Below are 20,016 nucleotides of genomic sequence, written 5' to 3'. Positions count from 1 at the left end.
TGATCTTCACTACCTTGATCAGTTTAGTATAATGTGCAAACTTTGCCACCTCACTGTTTACCCCTTTCTGTAGATCATTTATGAATAAGTTGAACAGGATTGGCCCTAGGACTGACCCTTAGGGAACACCACTAGTTACCGCTCTCCATTCTGAACATTTACCATTTTATTCCTACCCTTTGCTATCGCTTCTTCCAGTGAGAAGGAAGAGGTGGCTTGACCTAACTGACCTTCCTCTGGGGAGGGAGGGAAGTCACTTGCCAAATACCCCATCTGTGAGGAGGCAAGTGCCATTACTTCAGCTGGTTGCCCATGATGAGCTGAAGGCACTAAAGAAACTGCGAGGCTCCAGCCACTAAGTTGGTAACATGGGGTTGAAAAGGGAATCCCGGGGGGGGGGGGGGGGGGGGGGGGAGGAGGAGGTGTGTCTATGGGCACCACTGAGCCTGTCACTGTGACTGAGGAAATGGTGTATCTTGCGATGGCACCTGCAGTACCAACTATAGTGGCACTGAGGCCTGCACCGGAGGGATGGAGTCCAACAACACTGCAGGACCAAATGCTGCCTGATGCCCACAAAGAGGATCTCCCTGATACTGGAACTCATCAACCAATGGAAACCTCAGTGACTGTGAGCATCATATGCCCCTGCAAGGATCTATCCCACATGCACAGGGACCAGTGACACAAAGGTGAACACCAGCGCTGTGAGGATGATCAAGAGCAGCGGGACATACCACAATGGCTGGAGTAGCTCAGTGCTTGTATTGTCAGCATGGGGAGCAGTGCCTCGGGTGTGGAGAAACATCCTTAGAGCAATGCCATTAGTAAAGGAAACAACTCTCCCTTCGATGCTGCTGGTGTCGGGGAGAGGGCGGGCGGGCAGGGATGTGCTTCCATGGGTTTGTGCAGCAAATCCGGTGACGCAGAAGACCTTGCATCCTGTCCTGGTCTGTCTCTCCCAGACTTTTGCAGGCTTTGAGGTGAGCAGGACCTGGCAATGCTTGACTGAGGACCAAATGGCAGCTTCCATCTATGCCAAGGGGAGATGAACCTCCAGTGCTGGGAAAGGTGCCTGACAAAGGGGTCTCAGTGCCATCTGGACCTCCTCTGGCAGCTTATCAGCTGAATGATCTCCCTTGTTGCCCTTGTCCTTGTGAGAGCCCAGGGACTTAAATCAATTTCCTCGGGCACTTCGCTGGAGCCAATGGTGAGGAACAGTGCTGAGCCATCAGCACTGGAGGAACATTGTACACTGATGCACCAGTGCTCGGTGCTGGGTCCAAATGCTGGCCCTGTTGAGCTAGGTCAGACTCCATCAGTAAGGCCCAGAGTCAAATTCCTTTCTAATAGTTCTGGGACAGAAGGACCTGCAGATGTGGCACTTTTCCAGTATGTGTCGTCCTCCCAGACAGAGAAGGCAGTCAGCATGTGGATATTTAGTGTGGGCCAGAGAGAGAACTGCTAGGCCAAATTATGTGTTCTGAGTAGCATATTTATCCTAGAGCATAATGTTTGATAAAAAAAAGTATGCAATGAAGCCCATGTGCTGCTTTACAAATGTCAGTAATAAGAACATTGTGTAGGAAAACAGACACTGCTCTAGTAGAGCATGTATACAATCAGGAACTGGGATGTTGGTCAAATAATAGCATAACTTGAATTAGTAATCCATCTTCTAGAGAGTATCTACTTGGAAATATTTTGGCCCCTATTTCGGTCTCCTATTGAGAGGAAAAGTCTCGGAGATGGTTTAAACTGTTTTGTTCATTCTAGGCAAGTGCTCAGCAAACATCCAAGGTATGGAGGCAAGCGGTGTTGGCATCTGGATGCAGTTATGAATGGAAGACAGATAAGTACAAAGGTTCACTAACGTAAAGGACCACCACCTTAAGGATTACTTTATCTTTGCAGAATATTGTAAATGGAGGGTCAGCCATAAACACAGCCTAATAGGAGCAGGCAAGATTGTGCTGTGAATTGTGAGATCAGCTGAAGATGGGAGATGTAGGTGACCACAGTGGGGAACCTACATCATGTAGGAAAAGATATTGAATAATTAAAGTCTATTCACTCCACTGGTGTCAAATATTATTTTTCCAGATTGAAGAAGGGACCCAGAAAGCTAAAAAAGGATTAGGGGCTTGTTGATTGCTGGACAACAAAGGGCCAACTTTCCAGATAGGAAAAGTCTATTATTTACAACTGACAGAGATGAACTGAGACAACAGAAAGGACTTTTGTAAAGGCTCTTGGGGCAGTTGAAGAGCCAAATGGGGCAATTCTGTATTGGTAAATACCTTTGTCCAATGACAAACTGTAGGAAATTAATGTACATCCTGGAGGTCAAGGGCAATGAACTAGCCCCAGAATTATCACTGTTAGTATTACCATCCTGAAGTGTTGTAAAATGATTAATATATTCAGGTAAATACTCCCTCAATGATCAACACAAGAAACTGCTGTAGGAAGGAAGTGTGATATAAATCACGCCATGAGGCACTAATTATTTAGAACTCCACAGGAGTGACAATTAATAGCTAATCCATTACAGAATCTTAGAATATATATGTTGATACTGAAATTTCCCATATATTATTTATATGACACCACAGGTCCACATAGCAGCTTACAGACAGATAAAAATGTCAAGTCTCTACCTTGGGCCGCTCACATTTTTAAACATCTTGTTGCATTGATACATACTGGCAAAGCAGAAACTTTAGAAAGTTAACTATTTCTCAAGGCTGATGGTCAATGAAACTTAAATCCTCCACTATTTTAAAACAATAAAATTAACCAATGTTTAAATATTATATGACATGTATATGTCTTTCTTTTTGTGAATTCTGCTTTGGAACAGCTTTTCCAGACTCTATTAGCACATCTATAAGACGTGCTAATAGATAAATGCTACAGACAACAACCATTCTCCAGACACATGAAATTCAAGATTAAGTAAAACAGGAGCACATGCATTCTAGAAGAAAAGACCAGGATATTAACAATACTGCTCGTTGCCTTAACATGTTTAGTTATCTTTTTTTTTTCAAATATCCAAATTATTTTTAACATTCTAATTATTTGTTTCACAAACTCCAGAAAACTGAGCTTCCTTTTAATTATATATTGTATACTGTAAGATTAGTAGTAACAATATTATGCTTTCATCAAAAACTTTATTTTTAATCAGATTACCTCCATGCAGGGTAGTTTACTCCATTTATTAATCATCATTTAAGTAAATATCATGTGAAGATAATTGCTTAAATTTTTGGACCTTAATTTCCTTAAATGTGTCATCTCTTGTTTTGTTTTTAATACTTTTTGTTGCCTTCCAGCTCTGTGCTGTTAACTTTTCAATTACCTGTGGTGGCGTAATCTCAGTTTCTTTGAGGTTATACCCTTGCCATCCATTTTGGGCATTCAAGTGAAGGAGCACCAGGATAACACTACATATATTTTAAAAACAATATGTCTGCTATATAGGAGTATTTTGCACAATAAATGAAGCATGACTAAATAAATCTGAGGCAATCAAACTGCCCCTGAAGAATCCATACTGGGGTACAGCTGGTGGAAGTAACTGCATCAGCTTCACTGCCTCCTTCACTGCAACTCCCTCCCCAGTCTACTGGGAGGGAAGGGAAAAGTATATTATGGATATGGCAAGAAAAGGGAGCACTGGAGCAAGGCCTTGCATCAGTGGTATTAAAGCTGGGCCATTGCAACTTTAACTTCTGCCAGGGCCATGCCAGGCTCCTAACAGTCCAAACCTTTCCACTGCACCCAAGTGGAGCTTGAGCATAGTCAAGACAGTTATTAGTACTTTTAAGTTATTTTCTTGATGGATGATAATTTAGTTGCTCTGCTTAAACCAGCTACTGGTATTTTAAGAACCTCAAAATACATAAAAGAATTATTTTTCTTCTGCAGAGTTCATTACTTTATTAACAATGGCCTTATACCATGAATTATCACAAAAATTGTTCTGAATGTGATGCTCTCTTAAAAGACTTAAATAATTGCTTACAATTATGGAATGAACTGAAGAATCTCTTAAAATGTGCAGCTGAAAGTTGAAACTGTGCCCATGTCATTAATCAGTATACCAAGACATGAATCTAATCTATCAAATAAATGAAGGAAAATATCACATTTGGACCAAAACTACACCGTAAACAAAGTGTCTAACCTGGAGGACTTGTCTTGTTTGGTAGTATCACTTCAGCATCCTCCTCTCTCTCACCACACAGCTCCTCTTCATCAGAGAGTACTAAGAAAGCTTCTTTAGGTAAACTTTCAGTATTTTCATGTTTGGATGGTGAACCCAAAGAATTCTCCATTTTATCTTCCAAATCTGGGCTTGTGTCATTCACTGGAAGCAGAGAAGTTTTGGAAAAACAACTTAATTCATCTTCAGCAGGAGCCAGCTTTTCCAAAATTGGAATTATTTCATCCGTCTCCATAGAGTCTGTGTTTTCTAAGATATTGTCATTTGGCTCTTCTAGTGGCTTTTCAATGGTGGTTTCTGGAAGATCTGCAGATTGGTCTTCTTCACCCTTTGGTTCCTGGTCAGTTTCCATGCTGCTAGTTATAGCTTCTTCTCCAACAGTATCTTCATCAACAACCTCCTCTTCAGCACTTTTTTGTTCCTCAACAGACAGATCAGAACTAATAGCCAATTGATTTGTTTCTGCTTTCTCTTCTGAAGAGTCATTAACATCACAGCTTACTTTGCTTTCACCATCAGATGGGCTCTCCACCTCTCTTTGGTCCAAACTATCTTTTATTCTGTGTTCTTCATGGAGGTCATTGTTTTTGATATCAAGGACCTGATTTCCAGTCTCAGAAATGGAAGCAATGATCGGGTCTTCCTGCTCTTGTTCAGAAATAACATTCTCTAAGGACAATGTTTCAGGTTTGCAATCTAGGTTATCATCTTGGTTCTCTGCCCTGATGTCAGGATTTTTGACATCAGAGATTTCCTCACTTTCAGTTCTCCCTTCTTCGTGGACAAGACATATATCCACTAAACCATTAACCTCCTTTTTGTCCTCCATGCAGTCTGTGTTACTTAAAGGGGAATTTAGATCACAATCTCCATTTTCATGTTTGCCATTTAACAGTTTAATTTCAGTTGTCTTCAATAGCTCCTCTTTGACCTTATAGACAGCCTCAAGTTGTTGCCGATCGCTTACTCTCATTGTTTTTCGGGCCTTAAAGACTTTTTTCTGAGGTTCCTCCGTGCTGTCCATCTTGATCCTTAAAATAAAAAAAATAATAATAATAAAGCAAGCAATGAAGATAAAGTATTGTTTAGTGAAACTGCTAAATAGCTCCTCCCAACACATGTACTAAATAGTGTTCTAAGTGCATAAAGCATAAATGTATGTGTTAAAAGTTGCATTTAGTAAGTTTTGAAGCAAATCCATATAATCAAATCAATGAAAGCAACACAGCATTATATGACTTTAGTTTAATTTCACATACATATTTTTTTCCACACTCAACCATCTGAACTCCAACAATTTTAGATAATTTTATGTACTGAAGGCCTACTGGTTCAGCTCACTAGATTCACAATATCCTACATTACTACACTCGATCAAATAATTAACATTTAAAAGTCAAAACAACTCTTTAATTAGCTTGTGTTCACCTAGGATCTAGCAAAAAATTCACATGAGAGATGCAAATGGATCCTTGGTTAAAAACCAAATATTCTGATACCAAGAGTACTAGATATTTGAAGATTTTACTCAGTTTGTTGCATACAAGATTTTTCATTTAATTTTACAGAGTTTCAGAAACCTGATTCTTCCTTTAAAGGCGCATTATTAACCTGTTCGAACACTGGTGTTCAAAATATATAATATATGTTTATTCCACTCTTGGTGCCAGTGCCCCCCCTATGCACAGCTGTATCATTTTCCTTCATCGGTACTTTACAGGCAAAGTTCTGCTGTTGCATGCCACTGCATGCACATATAAAGGGCAGAGCCATCCCTAGTTCTTCTCCATTCCTTCTTTCTTCTCTTCCTTCAATGAAGAGAAGACCAGACTATGGAATGGACATGTGAACACATCTCAAAGAAAAACAGTTATGCATTAGGTTAGTAATTTTTTTTTCTTCAGGTAATTACACATGTACATTCCACAACTGGTGATTCACAAGCTATAAAATAGAGGGTGGGATCAGAGTCCATTTCAATAAAGATTGGCTTTTATTGATCACTGATGATTGGCTTTAGCATCATCTCTGGAAACTTGAGCCTCAACACAGAAAAAGGCAAATGTGTGGAACCAAGGATCATGATGCCTTTCTACAAACATCTGAAGCTAGAACTTATACCAGAAAGACTGCTGAGGTTGTGACTTTGTTGAATCAACTGTGATGTTATGGGTGCAGTGATATTAGCCAAGTCATAGAATGCTAATATATAGTGTACAATCCAGGAAAAAATTATGTGGGTGAAGACTGAATGACCTCTATGTCTGCAACTACTATGAAAAGCTGGAAAAATTTACAAAAGTTTCTGGTTATAACCAGTTTAAACACCAAGACTCTTTCAACATCCAAGGTATACAAGCGCTTTTCCCTCCCAGATAGTACATGATTGTGTGTAAAATACAGGCACATAAATTGGCTATTTGACAAGGAAAAAGGAAACTACCTTTGGGACAAACGATAGGTGCAGAAGTAGGTAAATTTTATCCTTAAAAGGATCGTATATGTGGGCAGTGTTTTAATTTTTTGTCCATGCACGGAATGAATTTTGTTATGTGCACCAATATGGAGATGGGTCACATAGTACAGAGGAGCCTATAGAATGTGGGCCTCTAGAATGTCCTTCAAACAAGCCTGCTTTCTATTGTCTAGCCAGGGAGGATCCACTCAGTTAAGTGACTGTACATTTAGGTGGTGCAAAGAATCATGAACCTGGAGATAAGGTCTGAGTCTAGTGGTGGTAAAATGTGAATGGAATACTAGTGTTGACAGGCTGATCCTAGGGCTCTAGGTATGACTCTGGCATAGTCCACTGATGGGATTGGTCAAAAAGTATAGCGGAGCCGGTCTGACCAAATCATTTAAAAGGCATCTTATGGAATCTGTGCTGTAATGCCAAAGGGAGCAGAACTGCTGACACTTTCTGCTGGATTTTGTTGTAAAGAGGTCCGCTTGGGAAAACCCCCACAGCCAGACATGCATCTCGCCACATTTGGGCAAAAAGATCACTAATGGTGACTTGTAAAATGTATCTGTTCAATTTATCTGCCACGTCATTCTGTACCTATGGCAGTTAAGATGCTTATAGATCTACTAAGATGGCAATACAGAACTTTCAGACTACATTCGCTTCTTGTCAGAGTGGCAAAGAACTAGCTCATGACCCTGCTACCTGTTGAGATAAAACATAATTGCCATGTTTTTTTGTGAGAACTAAAAGGCTGCTTCCCCAATCTCCAAGAGAAATGCCTGGCACATCAGTCCAACTGCATTCAGCTTTCTAACTCTGATGTGCAGAAGACCACAAACCCTGTATTTTGTCACTAGCATGAGACTAGTTGGCTGCAGGAAGGAAAAACACATCTATATACATATTGGCTGGCTCTGTCCAGTGTTCCCTCTAACATTTTCATTTTGGGCAGGTTGAAATTACTTATGTGCACCACTAATATTGAGATATGTGGATGTGCAGTGTGTCACAGTACAAACAAAAAATCTAGGTAAAAATATGGATTTTAAACATCCCGTAGGTAAGGAAGACAATATATTAAAACAAGGGATAATTAGCAAGGAATAATGCTTACAATGTTTATTTAATATGAAATCAAATAAAGAAAACCAACTCTACCTTTGGAGTACATGTATTATCGTCCTTTTTAACAACTCAAGCTAGTAAAAACACCAAAATGGGGCAAACTGCAAATAGCTATATAAATAAAGACATGGCCATTAAGTAAAAAGACTAACAAATATGCACAGCTTGAAGATGCCAAACAAATCTGAGTCAACTAGAAATAGTCATACTCTCCTTGAAAATATTAATACAATATTTACTGACACTGCAAAGGAGAGTGAAAGACTTTCACTCCTGCTTTTACTTTTTCTCTGGGAATGTTTAGGATCCATGCTACGCAAATGAAACAGAGATCTGTAAACAGATAAAAGTTCTGGTTTGAAATTTTTACCTTGTGTGTGTCACTAACTCAAAGAAGCTCCCAAAGCACTTGTCCAGAATCCAACTCCAATTGAAAGGCCAAACAAATTAAACAAGATCAATGGTCAAGTTCTTCCAGTTTTAACAATTTACCATATATTAGCTAGTGACACAGGATTTAAAAAATACATTAAGATCACAATTTGCAGATAGCTTTAACACTAAAAAAAAAAATCTATTAAAAGGATACTTTCCTTTCTTACCGTAAGACATTAACAACTGTGTAAACTTTGAAACGTAATCATGTAAATATTATGAGCTAGACCTTTTGTTTCAGTATTCAAAAGCAACCTAAAAGCTTTTAGCCCACTTGAAATTTTGGCAACATCCTATACAGCCTGCCCCAGCCCAGGAGAGTGTCCTATGTCTTGTTGCCCAGCTAGGGCTGCTCTGCTGAGACAGACAGGGTTTGACTCTTGCTGCCTGCAGCCCAAATGGAAACAAGTTAAGACACCCCAAACAAACTCCCCTCTGTCCCCACCTCACTGTACAGACACCATTACTGCCCCCAATTTTCCCAACCTACCCAATGCAGTTTGCTCCCTCTCTCCCAGACCTGGAAGCTAGAGGACCATGCTGCATTTGCTCACAGGAAGCTGCAGGAAAACCCAGCTACTGTAATCAGATCACTGTAATCAAACCTCTCCTCTTCCATACTTACTGCATGCTCTAAACTCCCCTCCCCCCCTCTATACCTCTTCCATGCCATCCACATACTTACTCCCTTCCCTATGTCCCTTCCCTATCAGCACACTTATTGTCTGGAGCAGGGAGCTTCTGCTGCTGAAGGAGTGCCCCTCCCTAGCCAGGAAGCTCTCTGCATGGCAGTCCTAAAGCTCTGGGCAGGGCTCAATTAACAGCTGTGCAGCTGCCCTGCCTTGCAGCTCACAGGGAACTTCGCTGTCCACCAATCTAAGGAGAGGAGGAAATGAGTGGACACTCTTATCACCAAGTCTAACTGATGGCAGCTTGGCAAGTAGACTTACTCCTAGCCAGCCCCACAGAGTTCTGAGTTGCAGGTTGGCATATAGAAACACACCGTTCCAGTAAGTCATGTGACCCAGAAGCCTCAATTTCCTGCTATTATGACTAGGCAAGCCTTCACATCTACAAAAAATGTCACTAACATTCCTGAACCGTTGTTTGAAATGTCCATTCTACGTTAGGTTAGGCATGTGCACGGTAAGTTCACTGTTGCCAGAGAATTTTCCCTCCGTGATTCCTGTTGGACTGGCTCTAGTGCCCATTGGTGCCATGTGCTCATGCACTGGCATAAGGGCCACTGCTAGCCACACACTCACTCAGTTCTTTACTACCAGTACATTCCAACAGAGGTTGGAGGGGGTGTTCGGAGCAACACAACTCGAAAAACAGCAGCTTAAAAAGTTTACTAACTTTTTTTTCTTCAAATGCTTGCTTGTGTCCATTAGGTGACTAAAAAGCCATATGTTAGGAGGTGGGCTAGGAATTCATGGACATGTCAACTGCAACACTGCTCCTTTTGAATCTGGCATCATCTACAGCCTATTGAATGATGGCATGGTAGGATGCAAAGGCACAGAGCAAAGACCGAACAGCTGCCCTGCATATGTCTCATATCAGATCTTATGCAAGGAAGTGACTGATTAAGTTTGAGCTCTCATGGAGTGCGTGGTTAGAATGGCTGGAGTGGTGATATTTGCCTGCTTGTAGCAATCCCAAATACAGGAGGTTATCCAGGGTGAGATTCTTTGGACTGATCATGGAAGCCCTTTCATTCTTTCTGCTATTTTGAGAGGACCAACCCCTTTTGTAAATGAACACAGCATTGTTCATTTACAAAAGAGGTTAGTCCTCTCAAAATAGAGGGCAAGGGCACGCTTAACCTCCAGTAAGTGCGGCCATTGCTCCACGGAATTCTTCTGAGGCTTTGGAAAACAGAATGGTTGCTACAAAATTGTGATGAGTGGGAGTGCAGTTGAATCTTGTCTTTGAAGAAAACTTTGTATGGTGGCTCTGATGTAAGGATCCTGATTTAAGAAACTCTTCTGGCTGAGGTGACTGCCTCCAGGAAAGAAACTTTCCAGGAGACAAGTAAGGGGCACAACACTAGCAATTCAAGAGATGAGTTTGTGAGACTTGACAGAACCAGGATTAAGTACTACGAGGGATAGGCTTGTGGACCTGAGGGAAGAGCTTTTCTAGTCCTTTGAGAATCCAAGCTTTTCTTATCATGAAAGAACTTGCCGTTTACCAGCAGGCAAAAGGCTGAGATTACTTCCAAGTGCAACTCAAAATGTAAGGATCAGACCTTGCTACTTCAGAGGAAGCAAGTACATCAAAACAGCCTGAAGGGAAGACTGAGTCAGAGAAGAATCTCGATGAGATGCTCATATCAAGAAGCACTTCCATTTGGCCTGGTAGGAAGCTCTGGTTGATGACTTCCTACTACCTAGCAAGACCGGCTGAGCTTGCTCCAAACAGGTCTGCTCCTCCAGGTTCCATCTTGTAATACCCACACAGATTAAGAGAGGCAAGGTTTGGCTGAAGCAACCAGACATGGTCTTGCAAGGTCCTACAGTCAGAATGTCAATAAGACTATGGGAAGATTTCTTCAAATCCTCAATCTGTAGTCCCAGTTTAGCTGCTATTCACTTCAGAAGGTCCTGATGGGTCCTGAAGTCGTCCTATGGATCAAAGCTACTTGGTCTCGAGGAAGAGAGGCTCCTTCCTCTTCCTCAGTGATGTCAAAGGGAGCCACATCCTGAACGTTACTAATGGAGTTGATATCAGAATTGGAGTCCGTTGTCAAGCAGAAAGGAGGAGTAGCTTGCATCTCAGAAACAACCAAGAATGATTGATGAAGGGGAGGAAATGATACTGGTGGACAACACCAACGATTCCAGTATGGCCACTGCATATGCCATTGACCAAGTTTCTGCTGGCTATGACAATAATATAAACAGGTTAGTGGTTCCGAAGCATTCTAGGCTCAGAAACAGACTGTCATCATCCTGTAAATAAGCTATGGGGCATTGAAGGGGAACATTCACCTGCTCAGGAGGAGCCAGTCTACTGCAACCCAATCAACTGATCTACAAGGGAATGGAAGTAGGTCATGTCCTATGTCCAGATGAGTGGAAGGACTTAGCTTCCTGAGAACTCTGGGGTTGCAAGTGCCACTCTAATTTGGCCCTACCCCTTGGGGGCAGCTGGGTCAAATGTAAGAGAAGCAACTGTGACCTAGTACTTGGAGGGTTGCAGGGCTACTTGCTCAAATTTGGCTTGGCCAGTCTCCCATCATGATGGAGGAAAAGATGAATAGCAATTGTGATTAATAGGGGTGGGAGAGAGACCCTTTTCTGAACATTTCAGCTATACAATTACCTACAGTCTTTTCTCAGTAGTTAAATTCTTTAGACCTAACCCTAATTGTCTTGCCTGTAAGGGTTAAAACCATAGACAGTGCATCTTAGAGAGTCCCCAGGAATGCCCCATCTAGGTTGTATTTCCCAAGTTTATTGATAAGAAGGTCATGCAAGACTGTATCAATGTTTTACTAAAGTCTAGGTCAATGGTTCCCAGCCTGTGGTCCGCAGACCCCTGGTAATCTGTGATGGTACTATAGGAAGTCCAGGGAAAGTTTAAAAGTAAGTATCGATCCTTCCTTTTCTTTTCTCCTCCAGGGCTCTGTGCCAGACCAAGTGCGGAGTGCCGGGGCAAAAGCTGCCTTTAAGGATGGTATTTCGGCAAGGTGAGGGAAGGCAACAGCAATGTGTTCCAGGATTGTGGCTGATGTGAGAGAGGCATGCATGAAACATGAGCACTTTCCCCTTACTCCTTTAGTATCCAGGGAACAACATGAAAAGCAAACCATGTCCCAGGGCACACAGCTACTGCCCCACTACCCTCCCAAAATTCTGTTCTTGCGCCGTATCCTCCGTGGATGGGCACAAAACAGAGGGAGTGGGAGCTGAGGAAGCAGCATCGGCTAAGGGTCAGTCACATTTTAATAGACTGAAAAGGGGCCCATGTATTCAAAAAGGTTGGGAACCACTGGTCTAGGCATACCACGTCTACCACTTCCCCCTTATCCACAAAACTTATTATCCTATCAAAGAAAGCTATCAGATTGGTTTGACATGACTTGTTCATGATGGCTGTTACCGATCACCTTACTATCTTCCAGATGTTTGCAGATGAATTCCTTAATTATTTGCGTCTTTATCTTTCCTGGCACAGAAGTGAAGCTCACTGGTCTCTAGTTTCCTGGGTTATTCCTATTTCATGGGCACTATATTTGCCCCTTTCCATTCTTCTGGAATATCTCCCAACTTTTTGAAGATGAAATGATGGAATACAGCTTAATCAATGCATTTTAGCATTCTTGACTTGTGGAGGTGTGGAAAGATAGAATTGGTCAGAAGGACTATATGCTTATCGAGTTAGCGTTTGAATGTGTTACTCTCACAGATTAATGTTAATGAGACTCCGGGCTTGTCATTTTCCAGCTTAAATTAGCATTCTAAGCATGAAAACATTTATAAAAAACAATCCTCTGCAAATATGATGTTATAACAACTAGGAAATTAATTGAAGGCAGCAGAAACCATTTAATTTAGCAATTTAAGACTATAAGATGAGACAAAGAACTAAATGTAAATAAAATATTTAAATTGTTTTTTAAATCAACAGATTGATAAAAATCATGATTTAAAAACATTCTGCTCAGTGATCAAATGATCTGTTATGATTCAAGACTACACATATTTGCATGCTTAAAAATAAAAAAAGATGATACTGTAATTGGAAACTGCTATGGAAAAAAGTGAGCTTTTCTCTTTAGTCCATTTAAAGAAGCTATCATGCCTACCTGGAACGCAACATCTTAGAATTTAATCATTCTGGATTTTCCCACTAAACATCAAGGTAGGTTCAAAGCCTATAGCCACTATATATTCTACTTCATAATTGATAATGCACAGAAACTTCCCGAATGAAAAAACAGTAAAAACTTGGGAATTGAGGCTGTTCACAACACTAAAAATTCCATAAACTCTGAACAAAATGTTATGGCTGTTCTTTTAAAATGTACAAGTAAATATTGATTTAATTCAGTGTTAAAACACTGAAGAAGAAAAATGCTACTTTCCTTTTTTAAAGTCATTTATGTTTAACACAGTACTACACTGAATTTCCTTTTTCCCTCCTTTGCCACTGCCCAATTGCATACTTCCAGTTCCAAATGAGGCAAGCAGTTGACCGGGTCTGTTCATATCTCTGCTGTTCTACTTGTACAATAAAGAGTATGTTTTTTCTTCCAAATTGTTTTTTGATAACACATTATTCTTTATCACACATTCTTATTATTTTTACTCTTTTCTACCAACAAAACTTTAGATGCTATAGTCATCATGAACAGGTCAGATTACAAACAGGAGGCTGCCAGGCAACTCTCCAACACCATATTCTACAGGCTAACTGTCCTATGATCCCACTGAGAAATACCAAAAGAAACTATATCATATGCTTAAGAAACTCCCTACAATAGCACATGACCAAATATACACAGACACACCCCTAGAGCTCCATCCAGGAGTATTCTATCTGCTACCCAAGATCCATAAACCTGGAAATCCTGGTCACCCCATCACCTCAGGCATTGGCAGCCCTACAGCAGGAGTATCTGGCTATGTACACTCTGTTCAGATCGTATGCTACCAGCACTCATAGCTATCTTTGAGACACCACTGACTTCCTGAGGAAACTACAGTGCATCAGTCATCTTCCTGAAACCACCATCCTGGCCACCATATATGTTGAAAATCTCTACACCAATATTCCACAAACAACCATTTCCAGACTGGGGACAATTTACATCTTCCAGTCAAGAGGCACTGCTAGGAGTATTAGAGATATTACAATGAGTTTATTCTGGTAAACATGTAACCAATGACATTTTAAGCATTTACACACACTCTCTAGGGGACAGCTTCCACCTGCCCCACACTGCTGATGCTGCATCAGAGGCAGTAGCATGGGGGGGGGGGGACGGAGCAGGTGGGAGCCAGTGCTCATGGGGAGACATCTTTTAAAAGGGTCTGGAGCTGGCTTAAAAACCAGCTCCCCAGAAACACCGGCTACTACTTCCCCACTTCTCCATGCTGCTGCCTCCAGTAGAGGAGCAGCAGTGGGGTGGTGGGCTGTGTTTAACCATAAAGTTAAACTGATGAACTCAGACTCATCAGTTTAACTGTTTGCATTTCACAACCCCAATAGGTACCCACATGGCCTCACAATATGCCAACATTTTTATGCCTGACCTAGAACAATGTTTCCTCAGCCCTCGTCCCCAAGCACCTCTCCAACTTATGCTACACTGATGACATCATCATATGGGCCCACAAGGAGGCCCTTGAAGAAATTCCACAGGATTTCAACAAATTTCCACCTTACCATCTACCTCAGGCTGGACCAATCCACACAAGAGATCCACTTCCTGGACACTGATGGTACATAATAGATTATGGTCATATAACCACCACCCTATACTGGAAACCAACTGACCACTATTCTTCCCTATACGCCTTCAGCTACCATCCATGACACACCACATTGTGTGCAATCAAGCCTGAAGATTCAACCATATCTGCTCCAATTCCTCAGACAGAGACAAACACAGTCAAGATCTTTAAAACTGAAATACCCACCTGGGGACGTGAAGAAATAGATTCACTTAGCCAGACAAAGTACCCAGCAGTCACCTATTGCAGGATGGGTCCAACAAGGAAAATAACAGAATACAAGTGATTATTACCTACTACCCCCAGCTTAAAACTCCTCCAGCACATCCTTAATCTACAACCTATCCAGGAAAACAATCCCTCACTCTCACTACCTTAGAAGAAAGGCCAATCCTCAGCAACAGACAGCCCCTACCCCGCAAGCCTGAAGCAAATACTTACCAGCAGAGAGAGACTACACCACAGAAAAACATGCAGGAACCTATCCCCGCAATAAACCCCTTTGCCAACTCTGTCCACATATCTATACAAGCGACACCATCACAGGACTTAACCACATAAACTGCACCAGCAGGAGCTCATACAACTGCACATCCACTAACATGATACATGCCATCAAGTGCCAGCAATGCTCCTCCACCATGTATATTGGCCAAACCAGGCCATCTCTATGTCAAAGGATAAATGGACACAAATCAAACATCAGGAAAGGTAACATACTCAAACCTATAGGGGAACACTTTAACCTTTGTGGACATTCAGTAATGGATTTAAAAGTAGCCATCCTTCTACAAAAGAACTTTAAAGCCCAATTACCAAGAGAGAGAGATTAACTGCATTTCATTTGAAAATTCAATACTACCAAATTAGGATTAAATAAGGATAAAGATCTAAACCGGTTAACACACTACAAAAGGCAATTTCAATTTCCCCTTCACTTGATTTTCACATCTACCCATCAACTGCTGTGAATGAGCCACAACCACCCCGACTTGATTAGCCTCATTAACACTGGTTCTACACTGGATAAGTAACTTCTTTCTTTTTTTGTGTGCAGGTACAGGTTCGACCTCCCTGGTCTGGCATCCTCAGGACTTGATCAGTCCTGGTTAAGGGATTTACCCCAGCACTAGCTTGGCTGGCTCCCCACCTGCTGGCTGGGCCATTGTGCACCAACGCTCCCACTGGACTCCCCAGAATGTCAGGGCTCCTGCTGGGCGGCCACCACACTGCAATCAGGCAGCCAAACACTGTCCCCTGCCCTGAAGGACTCCCTGCAGGGCTCCCTGCTGCTGGCGCTCCACCAGGACCCTCCAATTCTGTAACATCTGTGCTAATGGATGTTGCCAGACTGGAGAATCCTAGTTTAGACAGTTTCAACCTGCGTTCCTATATCTCCCTGCCTCTGTAATGTCCACTGCTATTCATCTGATGAAGCAGGTTTTACCCACAAAAGCTTATGCTCTAATGAATCTGTTAATCTCTAAGATGCCAGGGGACTCGTTTTTGCAGATACAGACTAACATGACAACCTGGCTAAGACTACTTATATCTGAGTGACTGTTATTGTTAAGGCAGCACTCTGACAGGCAAAACAGAAATACATGTTTCTAAAATTGCATCCATATTGACACTAGGATCAATGTGTCAAAGGAGAACATCTGTACATGACTAAGTGCTCCTGAAGCACCAGCAGAGGGAGCAAGCACTCACATTTTTAATGATACCTATAAAAATAGTTTCTTAAAAAAATACATTTCAAAGCAAATATCTCCCTCAGATGTAGGATGCAATATTCCCTCAAATACATTTTAAATGATTATTTTCAATATATACATTAACATACATACAAAAATATTTAAAATTTCAAAAGCATGTGCACACAAATTCTCCATCTCTCCACAGCAACTTCAAATGAGCTGAAGACAAGTAATTTCACACCACTGGAGATGTTCATTTCAACCTAGTTTCGTAATGTAGAATATAAATGATACTGTGTATCCCCCCCACAATAAAAATTTTAACAAGGAGATGTGTCTTGAAATTAAAATATGCATTAGTTTAAATAATGGAATAATTCCAGGTTTGGCTAATCTCTCTAAGGAATTAATTAAGAGGGTTTAAGAAGATAACAGAAGACCCGCCAACCAACTTATAAAATATAATGTGAAGATTGTAAGCGTCCTTTATATATGAACTAATAAGAGAAAAAGAAATAATTTAAATTGATAATCAACAGGACCACAAAGCAATAGGACTATACAATGGATTTTTCTTCTATGAATGTTTAATCAAAATGAAGTTTTCAACTACATATAGTAATTTTCCAAACTAAATAAAATATATCTTAATAGACACATGAAATTTCAATTACAATGTATACTGGAAAACAATGGATCTCTGTTTTCAGGTGTCTTACTTTTATAAACGTACAAATGAAAAGGAAACAATGTAAAATCAGGAATGCTACCTATTTGTTTTACTATATATGCCTTAGTCTAAATAATTAACACAAATGAGTATTTAATTTTTGTTAAAGTAATATGTATTTACTATATTATGCACAAACAAGAAACGTACTTGATTATTTTGATTTTTTTTAAACAAGGCTATCACACTTTGGCAACCAGCCAATTAAATGTATATTCTTTTTTTCTTGTCTTTTTCCAAAATAAAGATGCATCTTCCAATTCATTTTTTTCCAGCATGAGAATGGATTTCGTATAAACTGACTTTGTGTCCAAAATATATTCCCTGAAAACCTTTCCAAAACTAAAACTTGCAATACATGTTTAAATTAATCTAAAATAAGTTATTTTTATAAGAATCCTTCACTTGTTGTTTTAACTGGCATGCACCTTTTACAGATTAATTATTGCAACTAAAGAACATTCAATAATAGCTAGCACAAACACTGAAAAGTTAAACACATTTCATTATACACAAGACTTAGAGCACAACTTCCAGCCATACCCATGAGGGAGCACACTGCAGCCATGTAACGGATCTCTTCTAGGCTCTGAGTGTGACAAGAAACAGCCAAAGCAATAAGGAAGTAGCATGCAAGAGACCGGTTCATACAGGTTTGGTCACATTCGTGCAAGCCAATCAGCAGTCTTCTTTCACATATCTATCTGCCCTCCCCCTCACTAAAAAGGGAAAGGAGGGAATATTTTCAAGAATAATTCTAGAAAAAAGCTACACTTACCGAGGACATGCCTGAACAAAGTATCTAAAACCACTGGTATTTTCAATACATATACTTAAACTGACACTTTAGGATATTAATACAACCAATTTGCCTATACTTTAAGACTCTTTAAATGGCGTTTGAATACTTCCACAATTTTAAATTACATGATCAATTTGCAGCAAAGAAAGTACTGGCACAGGTGCCTGACCAAACAAAAGGTAGCTTATATAAATCAGGCATTTTTTATCTCAAGGAAAGGCATGTGTATAGTGATGTACAAAATGATTCTTGTATATAAATAGAAAAATATGCAAGAGGGTGGTTTCCATAAACAAACCTTTTTAAAAGTTTGCATCGATGGCAATCATAATTATGACACACCAACATGAACAAATATTGTGTATATCTATTCAAATTTACTTATAACAATTACCTTCACCTTCTTTTTCATACTAAGCGTGAAAATCATATATAGTTCTGCTTCAAACAGGCAAACACCACCAGGAACATCTCTCCAATAATACCTACAGATTTTTCTCCCTACTGAAAGGCAAATGACCAACATTCAACTGGCCAGTGGCTATATGGTAAAACCAAATATGTGCCAATGTGTTTTTAACAATACATGAAGAACCCCGCTTTCAGCCAATTAGAGAGTGTTCTCGTTCCCTCCCCCAAGTCTTTTGCAGGAGAGATCACTGCTGTGAAGCAACAAAGGCAGGCATTAGCATAGCTGGTATGGATTAGCCTACAATCCTCTGCTCTGCTCCTATGAGCAGCTCAAGAGCTGCTCAAAAAGTTAGCCAATCAGCAGCCAGCTTTCTGAATCCTGCCTGGTAACAGGAGACAGACAAAGAGAAGGTTATGGAAAGCAATGAAACAAGCTGGAATCCAAACAACAGTGCACAATGGTTCTTTGCATAATATAGTCAATCTAGAACTGCGTTCGCATAAAATCCCAAACGTGTATTAGCCTGAACCACCATAAAAACACCGGTCAAGGAGCAAGAACTAAGTGGAGGAAATAAAAAGGTGGTTTTCTCTATCATCCTGTAAATCAGTGTCCTTATTTATCCAGATATGCAAGTCTAGTAAGCTTTCCACATAGCCAGTCAAAGAAACAAGAAGAGCGAGCACAAGAGATTAGAGCACATTGTTCTAGATGCAGACTCAGACACCAAAGTAAAGAATGAAAATTGCATGGAACATGCATTTCTAAAATACAGTTCCTAAAAATTAGTTTTCAAAACTGTAATGAACAGTAGTAAGTTAAAATAACCTGGCAATCATTTAAAAATGCAGAGAGATAATAACTGTATCCTCATACACAGAAAAAAGAAAACATAACACTGTTTCTGTGTGAATCAATTTGAAAAAAGGACAGGTACTAAGATGTTTTGCACCAATGATATGTTTGGATACCGCTAACATATATTTTCTCAAGTCTAGCTTATCTGATTGGAGTTCAAATTGCAAAGTGTACAAAATACGAATCACCACCTACCTGGAGCCTTTCACAATTACATTTATTTTTAAAATTTAATAAACAGAATTGCCAATCTATTATATGACAGCTGCAAATACATTTCTCTGCTATATATTACTTAAATTTTTGAACTGGCTTAAAGCTAAAGCTGTGTGTTACAAATTTAACTTTATATTATTTGTCTATGTCAATTTTAGGATAAAAATTTCTTACATAGTTTATTTTACAGTTTACTTTATTTTCTAATAAGAATATTAACATACTAAATATGGGTCAGTTCTAAACCTAGCACCACTACTTTTAATAGACTTGTTGCTATTTATATTATTGAGATTTCAGTGAAGTGATTAAGTAATAAACAAGTTCATAAACAAACATTCTTTCCCCTTTTAGTACAGAGAAGTCTTGTAATTTTTCAAACATACCCAAGAGGGAGCTTGGTGCAGCAATTTTCTTAGTTTACGTAATCTTCCCCATAGGAAAAATACATCAGCAGTTGCTTCATTGTTATTGTTCTGGGAAAGGATCAAAATACCTTATCTGATTGGCTCAAATCAGCAGTTGTCTGACAACCAATCAGATATCAACTCCTCATATCCTGCCCAGCAA

General features: G+C 40.1%; 1 protein-coding gene across 13 annotated transcripts in view; it reads right to left on the bottom strand.

Moving 5' to 3' along the window:
* Window positions 1-20,016, bottom strand: part of ATF7IP (activating transcription factor 7 interacting protein) — a 170,738-nt gene that overhangs the window by 90,158 nt on the left and 60,564 nt on the right. For 7 of the 13 annotated variants that reach the window (XM_075935155.1, XM_075935143.1, XM_075935151.1 and 4 more), the window contains one exon: window positions 4,196-5,265. In XM_075935155.1, coding sequence (XP_075791270.1) covers window positions 4,196-5,258 — 1,063 coding nt within the window. In that variant the 5' untranslated portion in view covers window positions 5,259-5,265. Of the gene's footprint in view, window positions 1-4,195; window positions 5,266-17,701; window positions 18,285-18,354; window positions 19,479-20,016 lie in introns of those variants that run through there. The other 6 variants (XM_075935194.1, XM_014575834.3, XM_075935186.1 and 3 more) reach the window with 5 other exon arrangements.

The sequence above is a fragment of the Pelodiscus sinensis genome, chromosome 1 (genome assembly GCF_049634645.1).
Source record: "Pelodiscus sinensis isolate JC-2024 chromosome 1, ASM4963464v1, whole genome shotgun sequence".
In the NCBI taxonomy this organism is placed as follows: Eukaryota; Metazoa; Chordata; order Testudines; family Trionychidae; genus Pelodiscus; species Pelodiscus sinensis.
The sequence above is the reverse complement of the archived record's forward strand: the minus strand, read 5'-3'. Positions and strand labels throughout refer to the sequence as shown.